This window comes from Oncorhynchus masou, chromosome 30, assembly GCF_036934945.1.
Source record: "Oncorhynchus masou masou isolate Uvic2021 chromosome 30, UVic_Omas_1.1, whole genome shotgun sequence".
NCBI classification, from domain to species: Eukaryota; Metazoa; Chordata; class Actinopteri; order Salmoniformes; family Salmonidae; genus Oncorhynchus; species Oncorhynchus masou.
The window spans coordinates 55,203,525-55,226,099 of NC_088241.1; the positions used below are offsets into that span (position 1 = coordinate 55,203,525).

The 22,575-nt window shown below is 44.6% G+C and overlaps 1 protein-coding gene across 1 annotated transcript in view; it reads right to left on the reverse strand.

Annotated features, from left to right (window-relative positions):
* boc (BOC cell adhesion associated, oncogene regulated) overlaps window positions 1-22,575 on the reverse strand; it is a 64,530-nt gene that overhangs the window by 13,372 nt on the left and 28,583 nt on the right. The window contains exon 3 of the mRNA XM_064949424.1: window positions 13,135-13,416. Within this exon, the coding sequence (XP_064805496.1) occupies window positions 13,135-13,416 (282 nt within the window). The remainder of the gene's footprint in view (window positions 1-13,134; window positions 13,417-22,575) is intronic.

Below are 22,575 nucleotides of genomic sequence, written 5' to 3' on the forward strand. Positions count from 1 at the left end.
TCGTTCTGCCCCTGAACAGGCAGTTAACCCACTGTTCCTAGGCCGTCATTTAAAATAAGAATTTGTATATAAATATAAATAATACAAAAATTAACATGCAACCAACAGATTGGTTAGTGGTTGGTTACTGTGTTAGTGGTTGGTTACTGTGTTAGTGGTTGGTTACTGTGGGACAGAGACTGAGGGCCTGACTGGTTAGTGGTTGGTTACTGTGGGACAGAGACTGAGGGCCTGACTGGTTAGTGGTTGGTTACTGTGTTAGTGGTTGGTTACTGTGTTAGTGGTTGGTTACTGTGGGACAGAGACTGAGGGCCTGACTGGTTAGTGGTTGGTTACTGTGTTAGTGGTTGGTTACTGTGTTAGTGGTTGGTTACTGTGTTAGTGGTTGGTTACTGTGTTAGTGGTTGGTTACTGTGGGATAGAGACTGAGGGCCTGACTGTTTAGTGGTTGGTTACTGTGTTAGTGGTTGGTTACTGTGTTAGTGGTTGGTTACTGTGGGACAGAGACTGAGGGCCTGACTGTTTAGTGGTTGGTTACTGTGTTAGTGGTTGGTTACTGTGGGACAGAGACTGAGGGCCTGACTGGTTAGTGGTTGGTTACTGTGTTAGTGGTTGGTTACTGTGGGATAGAGACTGAGGGCCTGACTGGTTAGTGGTTGGCCTGACTGGTTAGTGGTTGGTTACTGTGTTAGTGGTTGGTTACTGTGGGACAGAGACTGAGGGCCTGACTGTTTAGTGGTTGGTTACTGTGTTAGTGGTTGGTTACTGTGGGACAGAGACTGAGGGCCTGACTGTTTAGTGGCTGGTTACTGTGGGACAGAGACTGAGGGCCTGACTGGTTAGTGGTTGGTTACTGTGGGACAGAGACTGAGGGCCTGACTGTTTAGTGGTTGGTTACTGTGTTAGTGGTTGGTTACTGTGTTAGTGGTTGGTTACTGTGGGACAGAGACTGAGGGCCTGACTGGTTAGTAGTTGGTTACTGTGTTAGTGGTTGGTTACTGTGGGACAGAGACTGAGGGCCTGACTGTTTAGTGGTTGGTTACTGTGTGGGACAGGACAGTGGAGTTACTGTGGGACAGAGACTGAGGGCCTGACTGTTTAGTGGTTGGTTACTGTGGGACAGAGACTGAGGGCCTGACTGTTTAGTGGTTGGTTACTGTGTTAGTGGTTGGTTACTGTGTTAGTGGTTGGTTACTGTTGGGGACAGAGACTGAGGGCCTGACTGTTTAGTGGTTGGTTACTGTGTTAGTGGTTGGTTACAGAGACTGAGGGCTGACTGTTTAGTGGTTGGTTGAGTTAGTGGTTGGTTACTGTTTAGTGGTTGGACAGAGACTGAGGGCCTGACTGGTTAGTGGTTGGTTACTGTGTTAGTGGTTGGTTACTGTGGGACAGAGACTGAGGGCCTGACTGGTTAGTGGTTGGTTACTGTGTTAGTGGTTGGTTACTGTGGGACAGAGACTGAGGGCCTGACTGGTTAGTAGTTGGTTAGTTAGACTGGTTGGTTACTGTGGGACCTGACTGAGGGCCTGACTGGTTAGTGGTTGGTTACTGTGTTAGTGGTTGGTTACTGTGGGACAGAGACTGAGGACCTGACTGGTTAGTGGTTGGTTACTGTGTTAGTGGTTGGTTACTGTGTTAGTGGTTGGTTACTGTGGGACAGAGACTGAGGGCCTGACTGGTTAGTGGTTGGTTACTGTGGGAAAATGGAGAGGGATTACTGGAGGGCCATGTGCTCCCACTCTGTTCCGCACACAGTCTGCACAGAACAGACACTGGGCTGACCCCTGACCTCTCCTCCCCCTCCGAGGGGGCTACATGGGCTGGGCCAGGGTTAGAGGTGCCTCTAGAGTTTCAAGGAAAGAACAACCAGCGTGGATTGGGAGGAAATAGCATTGCTAGACTTTAGAACGCTAAGTGGGGGAGTAGAGTAAAGGACATTAAGGTTTAGGGGGGAGGGGGGGTAGAGAGAGAGAGGGGGTAGAGAAAGAGAGGGGGGGAGTAGAGAGCGAGAGAGACAAATAAGGTAGAGAAAGAACGCTTAAAAAGAAAGTGAGAGAGAAAAAGAGAAAACCCAAAAGACAGAGGGGGGAAAGGGGGAACATTCAACATAACAAATGATCAGAGCTGTAGTGTATGCTGGAGGCAGGGAGTCCATCAGTGAAATGAAACACAAATACAACTCCCTAACCTAATTAAATGTCTACCAGTCTCTGTTGATTTATTATGTTTCACAAAGATGGCGGCACTCCATTATTTTCAGAGGTGCACGGCTGGCTGTTATTCTAGGACCGCTCGACTCTTTGGCAAAACAGACGTAACCAAGCCACTCATACACAATGAACTGACTAGACAACCAGATACGTTATATACATTTCTAAGTAGATGCTTTGAAGTGTATATTCACTTTAGATGCTGAACATACCAACTTTACCATGGGTGACAGACAGTGTTGGAGGTTTTTCATATCTGATCTATTCCCCCAGCAGGCAGTGTGGGCTGTCTGGGGAAGTTTTAATGGGAGAGGGGAGCGACAGGGGGCCTTGACAGGTGCCCCCCCACCTCCATCCGACCTGCTACCAACCCCTATACCAAGAGATATGAGAGACACAAGACATGTCATGCTGGGTAGTGTGTGTGTGTGTGTGTGTGTCTGGACAAGGGGGAGGAGTCTCGAAGAGACACTGTGTGATGCTCCATTTGCTAAATCAATCAGGCCCTGTTTTTACAGCTACCCCCTCCCTCCCTCCCTACTCCCCCTCTTCCCCACACCTCTACCCTTGCATTCTTCCACTGAAAAGCCCCCTATGTGCCTCTCAGGTGTGTGACAGAAAGAAGAAATACAAAGAAAGAGAAACAACTATATAGGAATAACTATCCAACAACTATATGGGAATAACTGTAGAACAACTATATAGGAATAACTGTAGAACAACTATATAGGAATAACTGTAGAACAACTATATAGGAATAACTGTAGAACAACTATATAGGAATAATTGTAGAACAACTATATAGGAATAACTGTAGAACAACTATATAGGAATAACTGTAGAACAACTATATAGGAATAACTGTAGAACAACTATATAGGAATAACTGTAGAACAACTATATAGGAATAACTGTAGAACAACTATATAGGAATAACTGTAGAACAACTATATGGGAATAACTGTAGAACAACTATATAGGAATAAATGTAGAACAACTATATAGGAATAACTGTAGAACAACTATATAGGAATAACTGTAGAACAACTATATAGGAATAACTGTAGAACAACTATATAGGAATAACTGTAGAGCAACTATATATGTGTTGGTGCGTGACCATAAGGTGGGTTGGTGGTCAGTGTCAGAGAGAATCTGTGTGAGTGCAGTCTCAGCACAGTCATCATTTGTTTAGGTTAAGTGTGTTCACATGAATGTATGTTTGTATGGGTTACTGTTTGGGTGTGTGTATGTGTCTGTGCTCTTCCTGTATATGTACACACGTGTTCCCGCATGCTTGTGCATGTGTACTGCTGTCCCTGTGTGAGTGGGATGCTGCCACCACAACACTATATAAAGAGACACCAACACAACACTATATAAAGAGACACCACCACAACACTACATAAAGAGAGACACCACCACAACACTACATAAATAGACACCACCACAACACTACATAAAGAGACACCACCACAACACTACATAAAGAGAGACACCACAACACTACATAAAGAGAGACACCACCACAACACTACATAAAGAGACACCACCACAACACTACATAAAGAGAGACACCACAACACTACATAGAGAGACACCACCACAACACTACATAAAGAGACACCACCACAACACTACATAAAGAGAGACACCACAACACTACATAAAGAGACACCACCACAACACTACATAAAGAGACACCACCACAACACTACATAAAGAGACACCACCACAACACTACATAAAGAGACACCACCACAACACTACATAAAGAGACACCACCACAACACTACATAAAGAGAGACACCACAACACTACATAAAGAGAGACACCACAACACTACATAAAAGAGACACCACAACACTACAGACACCACAACACTACATAAAGAGAGACACCACCACAACACTACATAAAGAGAGACACCACCACAACACTACATAAAGAGAGACACCACAACACTACATAAAGAGAGACACCACAACACTACATAAAGAGACACCACCACAACACTACATAAAGAGACACCACCACAACACTACATAAAGAGAGACACCACCACAACACTACATAAAGAGAGACACCACAACACTACATAAAGAGACACCACCACAACACTACATAGAGAGAGACACCACCACAACACTACATAAAGAGAGACACCACCACAACATTACATAAAGAGAGACACCACCACACTACATAAAGAGACACCACCACAACACTACATAAAGAGACACCACCACAACACTACATAAAGAGACACCAACACAACAACACCATAAAGAGAGACACCACCACAACACTACACAAATAGACACCACCACAACACTACATAAAGAGACACCACCACAACACTACATAAAGAGACACCACCACAACACTACATAAAGAGACACCACCACAATACTACATAAAGAGACACCAACACAACAACACCATAGACACCACCACAACACTACACAAATAGACACCACCACAACACTACATAAAGAGACACCACCACAACACTACATAAAGAGACACCACCACAACACTACATAAAGAGAGACACCACAACACTACATAAAGAGACATCACCACAACACTACATAAAGAGACACCACCACAACACTACACAAAGAGAAACCACCACAACACTACATAAAGAGAGAGCTAAGACAACAACACAGCATGGCTGTGTGTTCTAGGGAACTGTCCGTCTGTCTGTTAGGAGGAGGTTGGTTGTCTACTAAGGAATTCAAACAGGGACTTTTAAATAATGTGAAAACAGCTTGGTTCCAGTGGGAGAGAGCTCAGAAAGACTCTTCAGAGTGAGATAGCAGGAGGGCCAGAGCCCAAACACACACCAGGAGGAAGAGCTATGGACTGCAAGGATGGAGCCATGAGACAATGTTTTCCTTCCTACACACACACACACACGCACACACACACACAAAAGACAGCGTCTGTCTGTCTGGCTCCACAAGAACATACATCCTTATGACTCACACAATACACATTAATCAATGACATGTAATGCTGCATGGAGGAAGTTTGAGCATGAAGTTACACACACACACACACACAGCCCCCCCCCCCCCACACACACACACACAGTCCCCCCCCCCCACACACACAAACACATAGTTGCACATGCACACACAGAAACACAGAGACACACTGATATACACTGCCTGATATCCAACAATGAGAATGAGAACAAATAAAATAATAGAGGGGACAAGAGGAAGTGAGAGAATGAGAGAATGAGAGGATGAAGAGAGACAGAATGAAAGAGAGACAGAATGTAAGGATGGTGAGTGAGGTGGAGAGAGGGAGACTGTGACATCATGTCTCATCTTGTGAGGGGATTCTGTCTCAACTGGCCTAAAAACACCTCCTGTTTCTCAACAGCTACACTACACTAAAACATCTCCTGTTTCTCAACAGCTACACTACACTAAAACACCTCCTGTTTCTCAACAGCTACACTACACTCTAAAACACCTCCTGTTTCTCAACAGCTACACTACACTCTAAAAACACCTCCTGTTTCCCAACAGCTACACTACACTAAAACACCTCCTGTTTCTCAACAGCTACACTACACTAAAACACCTCCTGTTTCTCAACAGCTACACTACTCTAAAACACCTCCTGTTTCTCAACAGCTACACTACACTCTAAAACACCTCCTGTTTCTCAACACAGCTACACTACACTCTAAAAACACCTCCTGTTTCTCAACACAGCTACACTACACTCTAAAAACACCTCCTGTTTCTCAACAGTTACACTACACTCTAAAAACACCTCCTGTTTCTCAACAGCTACACTACACTAAAACACCTCCTGTTTCTCAACAGCTACACTGCACTCTAAAACACCTCCTGTTTCTCAACAGCTACACTACACTCTAAAACACCTCCTGTTTCTCAACAGCTACACTACACTAAAACACCTCCTGTTTCTCAACACAGTTACACTACACTCTAAAAACACCTCCTGTTTCTCAACAGCTACACTACACTCTAAAAACACCTCCTGTTTCTCAACAGCTACACTACACACCTCCTGTTTCTCAACACAGTTACACTACACTCTAAAAACACCTCCTGTTTCTCAACAGCTACACTACACTCTAAAACACCTCCTGTTTCTCAACAGCTACACTACACTAAAACACCTCCTGTTTCTCAACAGCTACACTACACTAAAACACCTCCTGTTTCTCAACAGCTACACTACACTCTAAAACACCTCCTGTTTCTCAACAGCTACACTACACTAAAACACCTCCTGTTTCTCAACAGCTACACTACACTCTAAAACACCTCCTGTTTCTCAACAGTTACACTACACTAAAACACCTCCTGTTTCTCAACAGCTACACTACACTCTAAAACACCTCCTGTTTCTCAACAGCTACACTACACTCTAAAACACCTCCTGTTTCTCAACAGCTACACTACACTCTAAAACACCCCCTGTTTCTCAACAGCTACACTACACTCTAAAACACCTCCTGTTTCTCAACAGCTACACTACACTCTAAAACACCCCCTGTTTCTCAACAGCTACACTACACTCTAAAACACCTCTTGTTTCTCAACACAGCTACACTACACTCTAAAACACCTCCTGTTTCTCAACACAGCTACACTACACTCTAAAACACCCCCTGTTTCTCAACAGCTACACTACACTCTAAAACACCTCCTGTTTCTCAACAGTTACACTACACTCTAAAAACACCTCCTGTTTCTCAACACAGCTACACTACACTAAAACACCTCCTGTTTCTCAACAGCTACACTACACTCTAAAACACCTCCTGTTTCTCAACAGCTACACTACACTCTAAAACACCTCCTGTTTCTCAACAGCTACACTACACTCTAAAACACCTCCTGTTTCTCAACAGCTACACTACACTCTAAAACACCTCCTGTTTCTCAACAGTTACACTACACTCTAAAAACACCTCCTGTTTCTCAACAGTTACACTACACTCTAAAACACCTCCTGTTTCTCAACAGCTACACTACACTCTAAAACACCTCCTGTTTCTCAACAGCTACACTACACTCTAAAACACCTCCTGTTTCTCAACAGCTACACTACACTCTAAAACACCTCCTGTTTCTCAACAGCTACACTACACTCTAAAACACCTCCTGTTTCTCAACAGCTACACTACACTCTAAAACACCTTCTGTTTCTCAACAGTTACACTACACTCTAAAAACACCTGTTTCTCAACACAGCTACACTACACTCTAAAACACCTCCTGTTTCTCAACAGTTACACTACACTCTAAAACACCTCCTGTTTCTCAACAGCTACACTACACTCTAAAAACACCTCCTGTTTCTCAACAGCTACACTACACTCTAAAAACACCTCCTGTTTCTCAACACAGCTACACTACACTCTAAAACACCTCCTGTTTCTCAACAGTTACACTACACTCTAAAACACCTCCTGTTTCTCAACAGCTACACTACACTCTAAAACACCTCCTGTTTCTCAACACAGCTACACTACACTCTAAAACACCTCCTGTTTCTCAACAGCTACACTACACTCTAAAAACACCTCCTGTTTCTCAACAGCTACACTACACTCTAAAACACCTCCTGTTTCTCAACACAGCTACACTACACTAAAACACCTCCTGTTTCTCAGCACAGCTACACTACACTCTAAAAACACCTCCTGTTTCTCAACACAGCTACACTACACTCTAAAACACCTCCTGTTTCTCAACAGCTACACTACACTCTAAAACACCTCCTGTTTCTCAACAGCTACACTACACTCTAAAACACCTCCTGTTTCTCAACACAGCTACACTACACTCTAAAACACCTCCTGTTTCTCAACACAGCTACACTACACTCTAAAAACACCTCCTGTTTCTCAACACAGCTACACTACACTCTAAAAACACCTCCTGTTTCTCAACACAGCTACACTACACTCTAAAGACACTACACACCCCCTAAAAACACTACACACACTCTCTGAAACACTACACACACACACTCTCTAAAGACACTACACCCTCTCTAAAATCACTACACACACGCTCTCTCTAAAAACACTACACACACACTCTAAAAACACTACACTCTCTCTAAAAACACTACACTCTCTCTAAAAACACTACACACAAGCTCTCTCTAAAAACACTACACACACACACTCTCTAAAAACACTACAACACTTTAACAACACTACACACACTTTAAAAACACTACAACACTTTAACAACACTACACACTCTCTAAAAACACTACACCCACACACTCTGTAAAACACTACACACACACACGCTGTAAAACACTACACACACACACTCTCTCTACAAACACTACACACACACACACTCTGTAAAAACACTACACACACACTCTCTCTACAAACACTACACACAATACAGTCTCTGTAAATACACTACACACCCTCTAAAGACACTACACCCACACACACTTTAAAACACTACACACACACACTCTCTCTAAAAACACAACACACACACTCTCTCTAAAAACACTACACACACACACACTCTAAAAACACTACACACACACACACACTCTCTAAAAACACTACACACACACTCTCTAAAAACACTACACACACACTCTCAAAACACTACACACACACACTCTCTAAAAACACTACACACACACACTCTCTCTAAAAACACTACACACACACACACACACACACACTCTAAAAACACAATACAGTCTCTGTAAAGACACTACACCCACACACACTTTAAAACACTACACACACACACTCTCTCTAAAACACTACAACACACACTAAAAACACACACACACTCTAAAAAAAAACACTAAAAACACTACACACACACTCTCTAAAAACACTACACACACACACTCTGAAACACTACACACACACTCTGAAACACTACACACACACTAAAAAACACACACACACACTCTAAAAACACTACACACACACACTCTAAAAACACTACACACACACACTCTCTAAAAACACTACACACACACACACTCTAAAAACTTTACACACACACACTCTCTAAAAACACTACACACACTCTCTCTAAAAACACTACACACACACACTCTAAAAACACTACACACACACTCTCTAAAAACACTACACACACACTCTAAAACACTACACACACACACACTAAAACACTACACACACACTCTGAAACACTACACACACACTCTGAAACACTACACACACACTCTGAAACACTACACACACACTCTGAAACACCACACACACACTCTGAAACACCACACACACACACTCTAAAAACACTACACACACACACTCTCTAAAACACTACACACACACTCTGAAACACTACACACACACACTCTGAAACACTACACACACACTCTGAAACACTACACACACACACTCTAAAAACACTACACACACACACTCTCTAAAACACTACACACACACACACTCTCTAAAACACTACACACACACACACTCTAAAACACTACATACACACACTCTCTAAAAACACTACACACATACTCTAAAAACACTACACACACACTCTAAAAACACTACACACACACTCTCTCTAAAACACTACACACACACACACACACACACACACTAAAACACTACACACACACACACACTAAAACACTACACACACACACTCTCTAAAACACTACACACACACACTCTCTAAAACACTACACACACACACTCTCTAAAAACACTACACACATACTCTAAAAACACTACACACACACTCTCTCTAAAACACTACACACACACACACACACACTAAAACACTACACACACACACTAAAACACTACACACACACTCTAAAACACTACACACACACACTCTAAAACACCACACACACACACTCTAAAAACACAATACACTCTAAAAACACTACACACACAGTCACACACTTACAAAATACCAGAGACAACGTCACAAAACATCACACACAGATACAAACACAGGCCTAACACACAACCTCACACACAATCACACAACCATCACACACCCTCACAAAAACGCAGCCCTCTCCCTAAATTACGGAGCCATAACTCCCCCGTTAGAGGAATGTGGTGGGGGGAGGTGGGGAGCACTGAGATATAACAGACCTAGAGAATGTGTCCAAGATGTCCAACCTTTGTTTTCAATCTAATCTACTCACGTTCGCGTACGGCAATTCATGGACCGTCTATATTTTTGGGTTGCTCCCGGTTTACATGTTTTTTATTTCACCTTTATTTAACCAGGTAGGCTAGTTGAGAACAAGTTCTCATTTACAACTGCAACCTGGCCAAGATAAAGCATAGCAGTGTGACACAGACAACAACAAATAGTTACACATGGAGTAAACAATAAACAAGCCAATAACACAATAAACAAATCAATGACACAGTAGAAAACATAAACTCTATATACAGTGTGTGCGAAAGGCATAAGGAGGTAGGCAATAAATAGGCCAATAGGAGCGAATAGTTACAATTTATCAGATTAACACTGCAGTGATAAATGAGCAGATGATGATGTGCAAGTAGAGATACTGATGTGCAAAAGAGCAGAAAAGGAAATCAAATAAAAACAGTATTGGGATGAGGTAGACAGATTGGGTGAGCAATTTACAGATGGACTATGTACAGCTACAGCGATCGGTTAGCTGCTCAGATAGTTGATGTTTAAAGTTGGTGAGGGAAATAAAAGTCTCCAACTTCAGCGATTTTTGCAGTTCGTTCCAGTCACTGGCAGCAGAGAACTGGAAGGAAAGGCGGCCTCATGAGGTGTTGGTTTTGGGGATGATCAGTGAGATATACCTGCTGGAACGTGTGCTACAGGTGGGTGTTGTTATCGTGACCAGTGAACTGAGATAAGGCGGAGCTTTACCTAGCATAGACTTATAGATGACCTGGAGCCAGTGGGTCTGGCGACGAATATGTAGCGAGGGCCAGATGACTAGAGCATACAGGTCGCAGTGGTGGGTGGTATAAGGTGATTTGGTGACAAAACGGATGGCACTGTGATAGACTGCATCCAGTTTGCTGAGTAGAGTGTTGAAAGCTATTTTGTAGACAACATCGCCAAAGTCGAGGATCGGTAGGATAGTTAGTTTTACTAGGGTAAGTTTGGCGGTGTGAGTGAAGGAGGCTTTGTTGCGAAATAGAAAGCCGATTCTAGATTAGATTTTTGATTGGAGATGTTTAATATGAGTTCGGAAGGAGAGTTTACAGTCTAACCAGACACCTAGGTATTTATAGTTGTCCACATATTCTAGGTCGGAACCGTCCAGGGTGGTGATGCTAGTCGGGCAGACGGGTGAGGGCAGCGAACGGTTGAAAAGCATGCATTTGGTTTTACTAGCGTTTAAGAGCAGTTGGAGGCCACGGAAGGAGTGTTGTATGGCATTGAAGCTTTTTTGGAGGTTAGTTAGCACAGTATCCAAGGAAGGGCCAGAAGTATACAGAATGGTGTTGTCTGCGTAGATGTGGATCAGGGAATCGCCCGCAGCAAGAGCGACATCATTAGAAAAACCAAGGCTATTGAGTCTGCCGATAAGAATACTGTGATTGACAGAGTCAAAAGCCTTGGCCAGGTCGATGAAGACGGCTGCACAGTACTGTCTTTTATTGATGGCGGTTATGATATTGTTTACCTTTGAAGAGGGGGATGACCGCAGCAGCTTTCCAATGTTTAGGGATCTTGGACGATACGAAAGAGAGGCTGAACAGGCTGGTAATAGGGGTTGCAACAATGGCGGCGGATAGTTTTAGAAAGTGATTGGACATGGCAGACATTGGATGAATATAACATGTTAATATCTTCGACGATTCAATGGATGCTTTGTGCACAGAGGTGATGACTAAAGTGTCTTATTACGATTTTTTTTAGATATCGGACTTCTCCATGTCTTTCTGGGCCGGGCGTCAGTTAAACTGCAGTACCGAAGCAGGCCTATAGGAACAGTCAAAACCGTGCTTCTAGACCAGAACCGTGGCCCCTTGTTGGAGAGGTTGTGTCCTGGGGAGCTGGGGAGAAGAGTTGAGAGCCAGGGAGGAGGTCCCATTCACAACGACCCCAGGGTCTCCTTCCCTCCCCTGGCCACCTGGCTTCAGGGTCACATTACACTGCTCCAGGCAGACCCCCTCTCAGTCCCCTGACAGACACTACCACTTCTCTACCATTATAGTACCACTACACCACCAAGCACTACACTACTACACACCACTAGATGGCTAAGCACTACACCTCTACACTAAACTACACCACCACACTACTATTCTACTACACCACACTACTATTCTACAACACTACTACACCACACTACTACACCACACTACTATTCTACTACACTACACTACTATTCTACTACACTACTACACCTCTACACTACACTACTACACCACTACACCACCAAGCACTACACTACTACACACCACTAGATGGTCAAGCACTACACCTCTACACTAAACTACACCACCACACTACTACACCACACTACTACACCACACTACTATTCTACTACACTACACTACTATTCTACTACACTACACTACTATTCTACTACACTACACTACACTACTACACCTCTACACTACACTACTACACCACTACTACACAGCATTATTATTCCCGTGTCCCCACTATGGAGACAGATGACACTACCATACAAAGGTCTTGCTGACTAATCTACATCTACACACTAAACAACACAATGTTCTTTCATAAAAACAGTTTTATTATGACTGATTGTTTGTAAGATACATGATATGCTCACTGTGATAATTGAAAGTGACGCTGTTTTTCCAAAAGGCCTAAAATGAAGAGAAAAAAACACACTTACAGAACACTACCAGACTCACTCACTATTGAAATGAACCAGAAATGCATAAACAGCTACTCACTGGCAGCGGTGACGTTGGCCGGCACACTGGCCAGTCCCCCTGCATTGGTGCTGGCCACACACTGGTACCTGCCCAGGGTGAGGTTGGTGAGGGCTGGGATGAGCAGCGTGCCAGGCTCCAGTACCACCCCCAGGTCCCCACCAGCCCCGGCAACCAGCTCACGCCCGTTCAGCCGCCAGCTGATGTTGGCCGAGGGGGGTCGGGCGCTGCACCTCAGGGTCACGCTACCACCTAACTTCTGCACCACCGACAGAGGCTCCTCTGTGAACACTGCCACTTCATCTGGGAGAAGAGAGGGATGGGAGAGAGGGAGAGATGGGAGAGAGGGATGGGAGAGAGAGATGGAGGGGGAGAGGGAGGGATGGGAGAGAGGGAGGGATGGGGAGAGGGATGGGAGGGAGAGAGGGGGAGAGGGAGGGATAGGAGAGAGGGGGGAGGGATGGGGGAGAGAGAGAGGGAGGGGAGAGAGAGAGGGAGAGAGAGAGGGATGGGAGAGAGAGGGAGGGGAAAGAGAGAGGGAGGGATGGGGAGAGAGAGGGAGGAATGGGAGAGAGAGGGGGAGGGATGGGAGTGAGCGAGGGAGGGAGGGATGGGAGAGAGAGGGAGGGAGGGGAGAGAGGGGGATGGGATGGGAGAGAGGGGGGAGAGAGGGATGGGAGAGAGGGAGGGGGAGAGAGAGAGGGATGGGAGAGAGAGAGGGATGGGGGAGAGAGAGAGGGAGGGGAGAGAGAGAGGGAGGCATAGGAGAGAGGGAGGGAGGGATGGGAGAGTGGGAGGGAGGGGAGAGAGGGAGGGATGGGGAGAGAGAGGGAGGGAGGGATGGGAGAGAGAGAGGGAGGGGAGAGAGGGGGGATGGGAGAGGGGGGAGGGGAGAGAGGGAGGAGGGAGGGGAGGGAGGGAGGGGGAGAGAGGGAGGGATAGGAGAGAGGGAGGGGAGAGAGGGAGAGATGGGAGAGAGGGATGGGAGAGAGAGATGGAGGGGAGAGAGGGAGGGATGGGAGAGAGGGAGGGATGGGGGAGAGGGAGGGATGGGGGAGAGGGAGGGATGGGGAGAGGGAGGGATGGGGGAGAGGGAGGGATGGGGGATGGAGGGATGGAGAGAGGGAGGGAGGGATAGGAGAGAGGGATGGGGAGAGGGAGGGATGGGAGGGAGAGAGGGATGGGATGGGAGAGAGGGAGGGATGGAGAGAGGGAGGGAGGGATGGGAGAGAGAGGGATGGGAGAGGAGGGATGGGGAGAGAGGGATGGGATGAGGGATGAGAGGGATGGGAGAGAGGGATGGGGAGAGGGAGGGATGGGAGAGAGGGATGGGAGGGAGGGATGGGAGAGAGGGAGGGGTGGGAGAGAGGGAGGGGTGGGAGGGAGGGAGAGAGGGATGGGGAGAGAAGGAGGGATGGGAGAGAGGGAGAGATGGGAGGGATGGGAGAGAGAGAGGGATGGAGGGGAGAGAGAGGGAGGGGAGAGAGAGAGGGAGGGGGAGAGAGAGGGAGGGAGAGGGAGGGATGGGAGGGGAGAGAGGGAGGGATGGGAGAGAGAGAGAGGGATGGGAGAGAGGGAGGGAGGGGAGAGAGAGGGGGGGAGAGAGGGAGGGAGGGAGGGGGAGAGGAGGGATGGGAGAGAGAGAGAGGGGGGGAGGGGGAGGGAGGGAGGGAGGGAGGGATGGGGAGAGAGAGGGGAGGGATGGGGAGAGAGGGAGAGATGGGAGAGAGAGAGAGAGATGGGAGAGAGGGATGGATGGATGGAGAGAGGGAGGGATGGGAGGGAGGGGAGGGATGGGAGGAGGGAAGGATGGGATGGGAGGGATGGGAGAGAGGGAAGGATGGGAGAGAGGGAGGGATGGGAGGGGGATGGGAGAGAGGGAGAGGGATGGGAGAGGGAGGGAGGGCGGGAGGGAGGGATGGGAGAGGGGGGGATGGGGAGAGAGGGAGGGATGGGGAGGGAGGGAGGGGGAGGGAGGGATAGGAGAGGGAGGGGAGAGAGGGAGAGATGGGAGGGAGGGAGGGTGGGGAGAGAGGGAGGGGAGAGAGGGAGGGATAGGAGAGGGAGGGAGAGAGAGGTAGGGATGGGAGAGGGAGTGATAAGTCCCACTGCCACTGTGAAGATATCTTATTCTCCTTCCACCCACATAGGGTTGAATCCTTACTCTTGATGTGTGCAAAACAACTTGGCATAAACCTCCATCATTAATAACACATTAGTTGAGATAGATCCCTGTTATCTCAGACATGTTAGTATCTCTATGACTATCCCTGGTTCCCTGTTATCTCAGACATCCCAGTATCTCTATGACTATCCCTGGTTCCCTGTTATCTCAGACATGTTAGTATCTCTATGACTATCCCTGGTTCCCTGTTATCTCAGACATGTTAGTATCTCTATGACTATCCCTGGTTCCCTGTTATCTCAGACATGTTAGTATCTCTATGACTATCCCTGGTTCCCTGTTATCTCAGACATGTTAATATCTCTATGACTATCCCTGGTTCCCTGTTATCTCAGACATGTTAGTATCTCTATGACTATCCCTGGTTCCCTGTTATCTCAGACATGTTAGTATCTCTATGACTATCCCTGGTTCCCTGTTATCTCAGACATGTTAATATCTCTATGACTATCCCTGGTTCCCTGTTATCTCAGACATGTTAGTATCTCTATGACTATCCCTGGTTCCCTGTTATCTCAGACATCCCAGTATCTCTATGACTATCCCTGGTTCCCTGTTATCTCAGACATGTTAGTATCTCTATGACTATCCCTGGTTCCCTGTTATCTCAGACATGTTATCCCTGGTTCCCTGTTATCTCAGACATCCCAGTATCTCTATGACTATCCCTGGTTCCCTGTTATCTCAGACATGTTAATATCTCTATGACTATCCCTGGTTCCCTGTTATCTCAGACATGTTAATATCTCTATGACTATCCCTGGTTCCCTGTTATCTCAGACATGTTAATATCTCTATGACTATCCCTGGTTCCCTGTTATCTCAGACATGTTAATATCTCTATGACTATCCCTGGTTCCCTGTTATCTCAGACATTCTAGTATCTCTATGACTATCCCTGGTTCCCTGTTATCTCAGACATGTTAATCCCTGGTTCCCTGTTATCTCTATGACTATCCCTGGTTCCCTGTTATCTCAGACATGTTAGTATCTCTATGACTATCCCTGGTTCTCTGTTATCTCAGACATGTTATTATCTCTATGACTATCCCTGGTTCCCTGTTATCTCAGACATGTTAATATCTCTATGACTATCCCTGGTTCCCTGTTATCTCAGACATGTTATTATCTCTATGACTATCCCTGGTTCCCTGTTATCTCAGACATCCCAGTATCTCTATGACTATCCCTGGTTCCCAGTTATCTCAGACATGTTAGTATCTCTATGACTATCCCTGGTTCCCTGTTATCTCAGACATGTTAATATCTCTATGACTATCCCTGGTTCCCTGTTATCTCAGACATTCTAGTATCTCTATGACTATCCCTGGTTCCCTGTTATCTCAGACATCCCAGTATCTCTATGACTATCCCTGGTTCCCTGTTATCTCAGACATGTTAATATCTCTATGACTATCCCTGGTTCCCTGTTATCTCAGACATGTTAGTATCTCTATGACTATCCCTGGTTCCCTGTTATCTCAGACATTCTAGTATCTCTATGACTATCCCTGGTTCCCTGTTATCTCAGACATGTTAGTATCTCTATGACTATCCCTGGTTCCCTGTTATCTCAGACATTCTAGTATCTCTATGACTATCCCTGGTTCCCTGTTATCTCAGACATGTTAGTATCTCTATGACTATCCCTGGTTCCCTGTTATCTCAGACATCCCAGTATCTCTATGACTATCCCTGGTTCCCTGTTATCTCAGACATTCTAGTATCTCTATGACTATCCCTGGTTCCGTTATCTCAGACATGTTAGTATCTCTATGACTATCCCTGGTTCCCTGTTATCTCAGACATTCTAGTATCTCTATGACTATCCCTGGTTCCCTGTTATCTCAGACATGTTAGTATCTCTATGACTATCCCTGGTTCCCTGTTATCTCAGACATGTTATTATCTCTATGACTATCCCTGGTTCCCTGTTATCTCAGACATGTTAATATCTCTATGACTATCCCTGGTTCCCTGTTATCTCAGACATGTTATTATCTCTATGACTATCCCTGGTTCCCTGTTATCTCAGACATCCCAGTATCTCTATGACTATCCCTGGTTCCCTGTTATCTCAGACATGTTAATATCTCTATGACTATCCCTGGTTCCCTGTTATCTCAGACATTCTAGTATCTCTATGACTATCCCTGGTTCCCTGTTATCTCAGACATGTTAGTATCTCTATGACTATCCCTGGTTCCCTGTTATCTCAGACATGTTAGTATCTCTATGACTATCCCTGGTTCCCTGTTATCTCAGACATGTTAATATCTCTATGACTATCCCTGGTTCCCTGTTATCTCAGACATGTTAGTATCTCTATGACTATCCCTGGTTCCCTGTTATCTCAGACATGTTAATATCTCTATGACTATCCCTGGTTCCCTGTTATCTCAGACATGTTAGTATCTCTATGACTATCCCTGGTTCCTGTTATCTGTATCTCTATGACTATCCCTGGTTCCCTGTTATCTCAGACATGTTAATATCTCTATGACTATCCCTGGTTCCCTGTTATCTCAGACATGTTAATATCTCTATGACTATCCCTGGTTCCCTGTTATCTCAGACATGTTAATATCTCTATGACTATCCCTGGTTCCCTGTTATCTCAGACATGTTAGTATCTCTATGACTATCCCTGGTTCCCTGTTATCTCAGACATGTTAGTATCTCTATGACTATCCCTGGTTCCCTGTTATCTCAGACATGTTAATATCTCTATGACTATCCCTGGTTCCCTGTTATCTCAGACATGTTATTATCTCTATGACTATCCCTGGTTCCCTGTTATCTCAGACATCCCAGTATCTCTATGACTATCCCTGGTTCCCTGTTATCTCAGACATGTTAGTATCTCTATGACTATCCCTGGTTCCCTGTTATCTCAGACATGTTAATATCTCTATGACTATCCCTGGTTCCCTGTTATCTCAGACATGTTAGTATCTCTATGACTATCCCTGGTTCCCTGTTATCTCAGACATCCCAGTATCTCTATGACTATCCCTGGTTCCCTGTTATCTCAGACATGTTAATATCTCTATGACTATCCCTGGTTCCCTGTTATCTCAGACATGTTAGTATCTCTATGACTATCCCTGGTTCCCTGTTATCTCAGACATGTTAGTATCTCTATGACTATCCCTGGTTCCCTGTTATCTCAGACATGTTAGTATCTCTATGACTATCCCTGGTTCCCTGTTATCTCAGACATCCTAGTATCTCTATGACTATCCCTGGTTCCCTGTTATCTCAGACATGTTAGTATCTCTATGACTATCCCTGGTTCCCTGTTATCTCAGACATCCCAGTATCTCTATGACTATCCCTGGTTCCCTGTTATCTCAGACATTCTAGTATCTCTATGACTATCCCTGGTTCCCTGTTATCTCAGACATGTTAGTATCTCTATGACTATCCCTGGTTCCCTGTTATCTCAGACATTCTAGTATCTCTATGACTATCCCTGGTTCCCTGTTATCTCAGACATGTTAGTATCTCTATGACTATCCCTGGTTCCCTGTTATCTCAGACATCCCAGTATCTCTATGACTATCCCTGGTTCCCTGTTATCTCAGACATGTTAATATCTCTATGACTATCCCTGGTTCCCTGTTATCTCAGACATTCTAGTATCTCTATGACTATCCCTGGTTCCCTGTTATCTCAGACATTCTAGTATCTCTATGACTATCCCTGGTTCCTTGTTATCTCAGACATTCTAGTATCTCTATGACTATCCCTGGTTCCCTGTTATCTCAGACATGTTAGTATCTCTATGACTATCCCTGGTTCCCTGTTATCTCAGACATCCCAGTATCTCTATGACTATCCCTGGTTCCCTGTTATCTCAGACATGTTATTATCTCTATGACTATCCCTGGTTCCCTGTTATCTCAGACATCCCAGTATCTCTATGACTATCCCTGGTTCCCTGTTATCTCAGACATGTTAATATCTCTATGACTATCCCTGGTTCCCTGTTATCTCAAACATGTTAATATCTCTATGACTATCCCTGGTTCCCTGTTATCTCAGACATGTTAATATCTCTATGACTATCCCTGGTTCCCTGTTATCTCAGACATGTTATTATCTCTATGACTATCCCTGGTTCCCTGTTATCTCAGACATGTTAGTATCTCTATGACTATCCCTGGTTCCCTGTTATCTCAGACATGTTAGTATCTCTATGACTATCCCTGGTTCCCTGTTATCTCAGACATGTTAATATCTCTATGACTATCCCTGGTTCCCTGTTATCTCAGACATGTTAGTATCTCTATGACTATCCCTGGTTCCCTGTTATCTCAGACATGTTAATATCTCTATGACTATCCCTGGTTCCCTGTTATCTCAGACATGTTAGTATCTCTATGACTATCCCTGGTTCCCTGTTATCTCAGACATGTTAATATCTCTATGACTATCCCTGGTTCCCTGTTATCTCAGACATGTTAGTATCTCTATGACTATCCCTGGTTCCCTGTTATCTCAGACATGTTAGTATCTCTATGACTATCCCTGGTTCCCTGTTATCTCAGACATGTTAGTATCTCTATGACTATCCCTGGTTCCCTGTTATCTCAGACATGTTAATATCTCTATGACTATCCCTGGTTCCCTGTTATCTCAGACATTTAGTATCTCTATGACTATCCCTGGTTCCCTGTTATCTCAGACATCCCAGTATCTCTATGACTATCCCTGGTTCCCTGTTATCTCAGACATGTTAATATCTCTATGACTATCCCTGGTTCCCTGTTATCTCAGACATTCTAGTATCTCTATGACTATCCCTGGTTCCCTGTTATCTCAGACATTCTAGTATCTCTATGACTATCCCTGGTTCCCTGTTATCTCAGACATCCCAGTATCTCTATGACTATCCCTGGTTCCCTGTTATCTCAGACATGTTAATATCTCTATGACTATCCCTGGTTCCCTGTTATCTCAGACATCCCAGTATCTCTATGACTATCCCTGGTTCCCTGTTATCTCAGACATGTTAATATCTCTATGACTATCCCTGGTTCCCTGTTATCTCAGACATCCCAGTATCTCTATGACTATCCCTGGTTCCCTGTTATCTCAGACATGTTAATATCTCTATGACTATCCCTGGTTCCCTGTTATCTCAGACATGTTAATATCTCTATGACTATCCCTGGTTCCCTGTTATCTCAGACATGTTAATATCTCTATGACTATCCCTGGTTCCCTGTTATCTCAGACATGTTAATATCTCTATGACTATCCCTGGTTCCCTGTTATCTCAGACATCCCAGTATCTCTATGACTATCCCTGGTTCCCTGTTATCTCAGACATGTTAATATCTCTATGACTATCCCTGGTTCCCTGTTATCTCAGACATGTTAGTATCTCTATGACTATCCCTGGTTCTCTGTTATCTCAGACATGTTATTATCTCTATGACTATCCCTGGTTCCCTGTTATCTCAGACATGTTAATATCTCTATGACTATCCCTGGTTCCCTGTTATCTCAGACATGTTATTATCTCTATGACTATCCCTGGTTCCCTGTTATCTCAGACATCCCAGTATCTCTATGACTATCCCTGGTTCCCAGTTATCTCAGACATGTTAGTATCTCTATGACTATCCCTGGTTCCCTGTTATCTCAGACATGTTAGTATCTCTATGACTATCCCTGGTTCCCAGTTATCTCAGACATGTTAGTATCTCTATGACTATCCCTGGTTCCCTGTTATCTCAGACATGTTAGTATCTCTATGACTATCCCTGGTTCCCTGTTATCTCAGACATTCTAGTATCTCTATGACTATCCCTGGTTCCCTGTTATCTCAGACATGTTAGTATCTCTATGACTATCCCTGGTTCCCTGTTATCTCAGACATCCCAGTATCTCTATGACTATCCCTGGTTCCCTGTTATCTCAGACATTCTAGTATCTCTATGACTATCCCTGGTTCCCTGTTATCTCAGACATGTTAGTATCTCTATGACTATCCCTGGTTCCCTGTTATCTCAGACATTCTAGTATCTCTATGACTATCCCTGGTTCCCTGTTATCTCAGACATGTTATTATCTCTATGACTATCCCTGGTTCCCTGTTATCTCAGACATGTTAATATCTCTATGACTATCCCTGGTTCCCTGTTATCTCAGACATGTTATTATCTCTATGACTATCCCTGGTTCCCTGTTATCTCAGACATCCCAGTATCTCTATGACTATCCCTGGTTCCCTGTTATCTCAGACATGTTAGTATCTCTATGACTATCCCTGGTTCCCTGTTATCTCAGACATCCCAGTATCTCTATGACTATCCCTGGTTCCCTGTTATCTCAGACATTCTAGTATCTCTATGACTATCCCTGGTTCCCTGTTATCTCAGACATCCCAGTATCTCTATGACTATCCCTGGTTCCCTGTTATCTCAGACATGTTAGTATCTCTATGACTATCCCTGGTTCCCTGTTATCTCAGACATCCCAGTATCTCTATGACTATCCCTGGTTCCCTGTTATCTCAGACATGTTATTATCTCTATGACTATGACTGTTATCCCTGGTTCCCTGTTATCTCAGACATGTTAGTATCTCTATGACTATCCCTGGTTCCCTGTTATCTCAGACATGTTAATATCTCTATGACTATCCCTGGTTCCCTGTTATCTCAGACATGTTAATATCTCTATGACTATCCCTGGTTCCCTGTTATCTCAGACATGTTAATATCTCTATGACTATCCCTGGTTCCCTGTTATCTCAGACATGTTATTATCTCTATGACTATCCCTGGTTCCCTGTTATCTCAGACATCCCAGTATCTCTATGACTATCCCTGGTTCCCTGTTATCTCAGACATGTTAATATCTCTATGACTATCCCTGGTTCCCTGTTATCTCAGACATCCCAGTATCTCTATGACTATCCCTGGTTCCCTGTTATCTCAGACATGTTAATATCTCTATGACTATCCCTGGTTCCCTGTTATCTCAGACATCCCAGTATCTCTATGACTATCCCTGGTTCCCTGTTATCTCAGACATGTTAATATCTCTATGACTATCCCTGGTTCCCTGTTATCTCAGACATGTTAATATCTCTATGACTATCCCTGGTTCCCTGTTATCTCAGACATGTTAATATCTCTATGACTATCCCTGGTTCCCTGTTATCTCAGACATTCTAGTATCTCTATGACTATCCCTGGTTCCCTGTTATCTCAGACATGTTAATATCTCTATGACTATCCCTGGTTCCCTGTTATCTCAGAC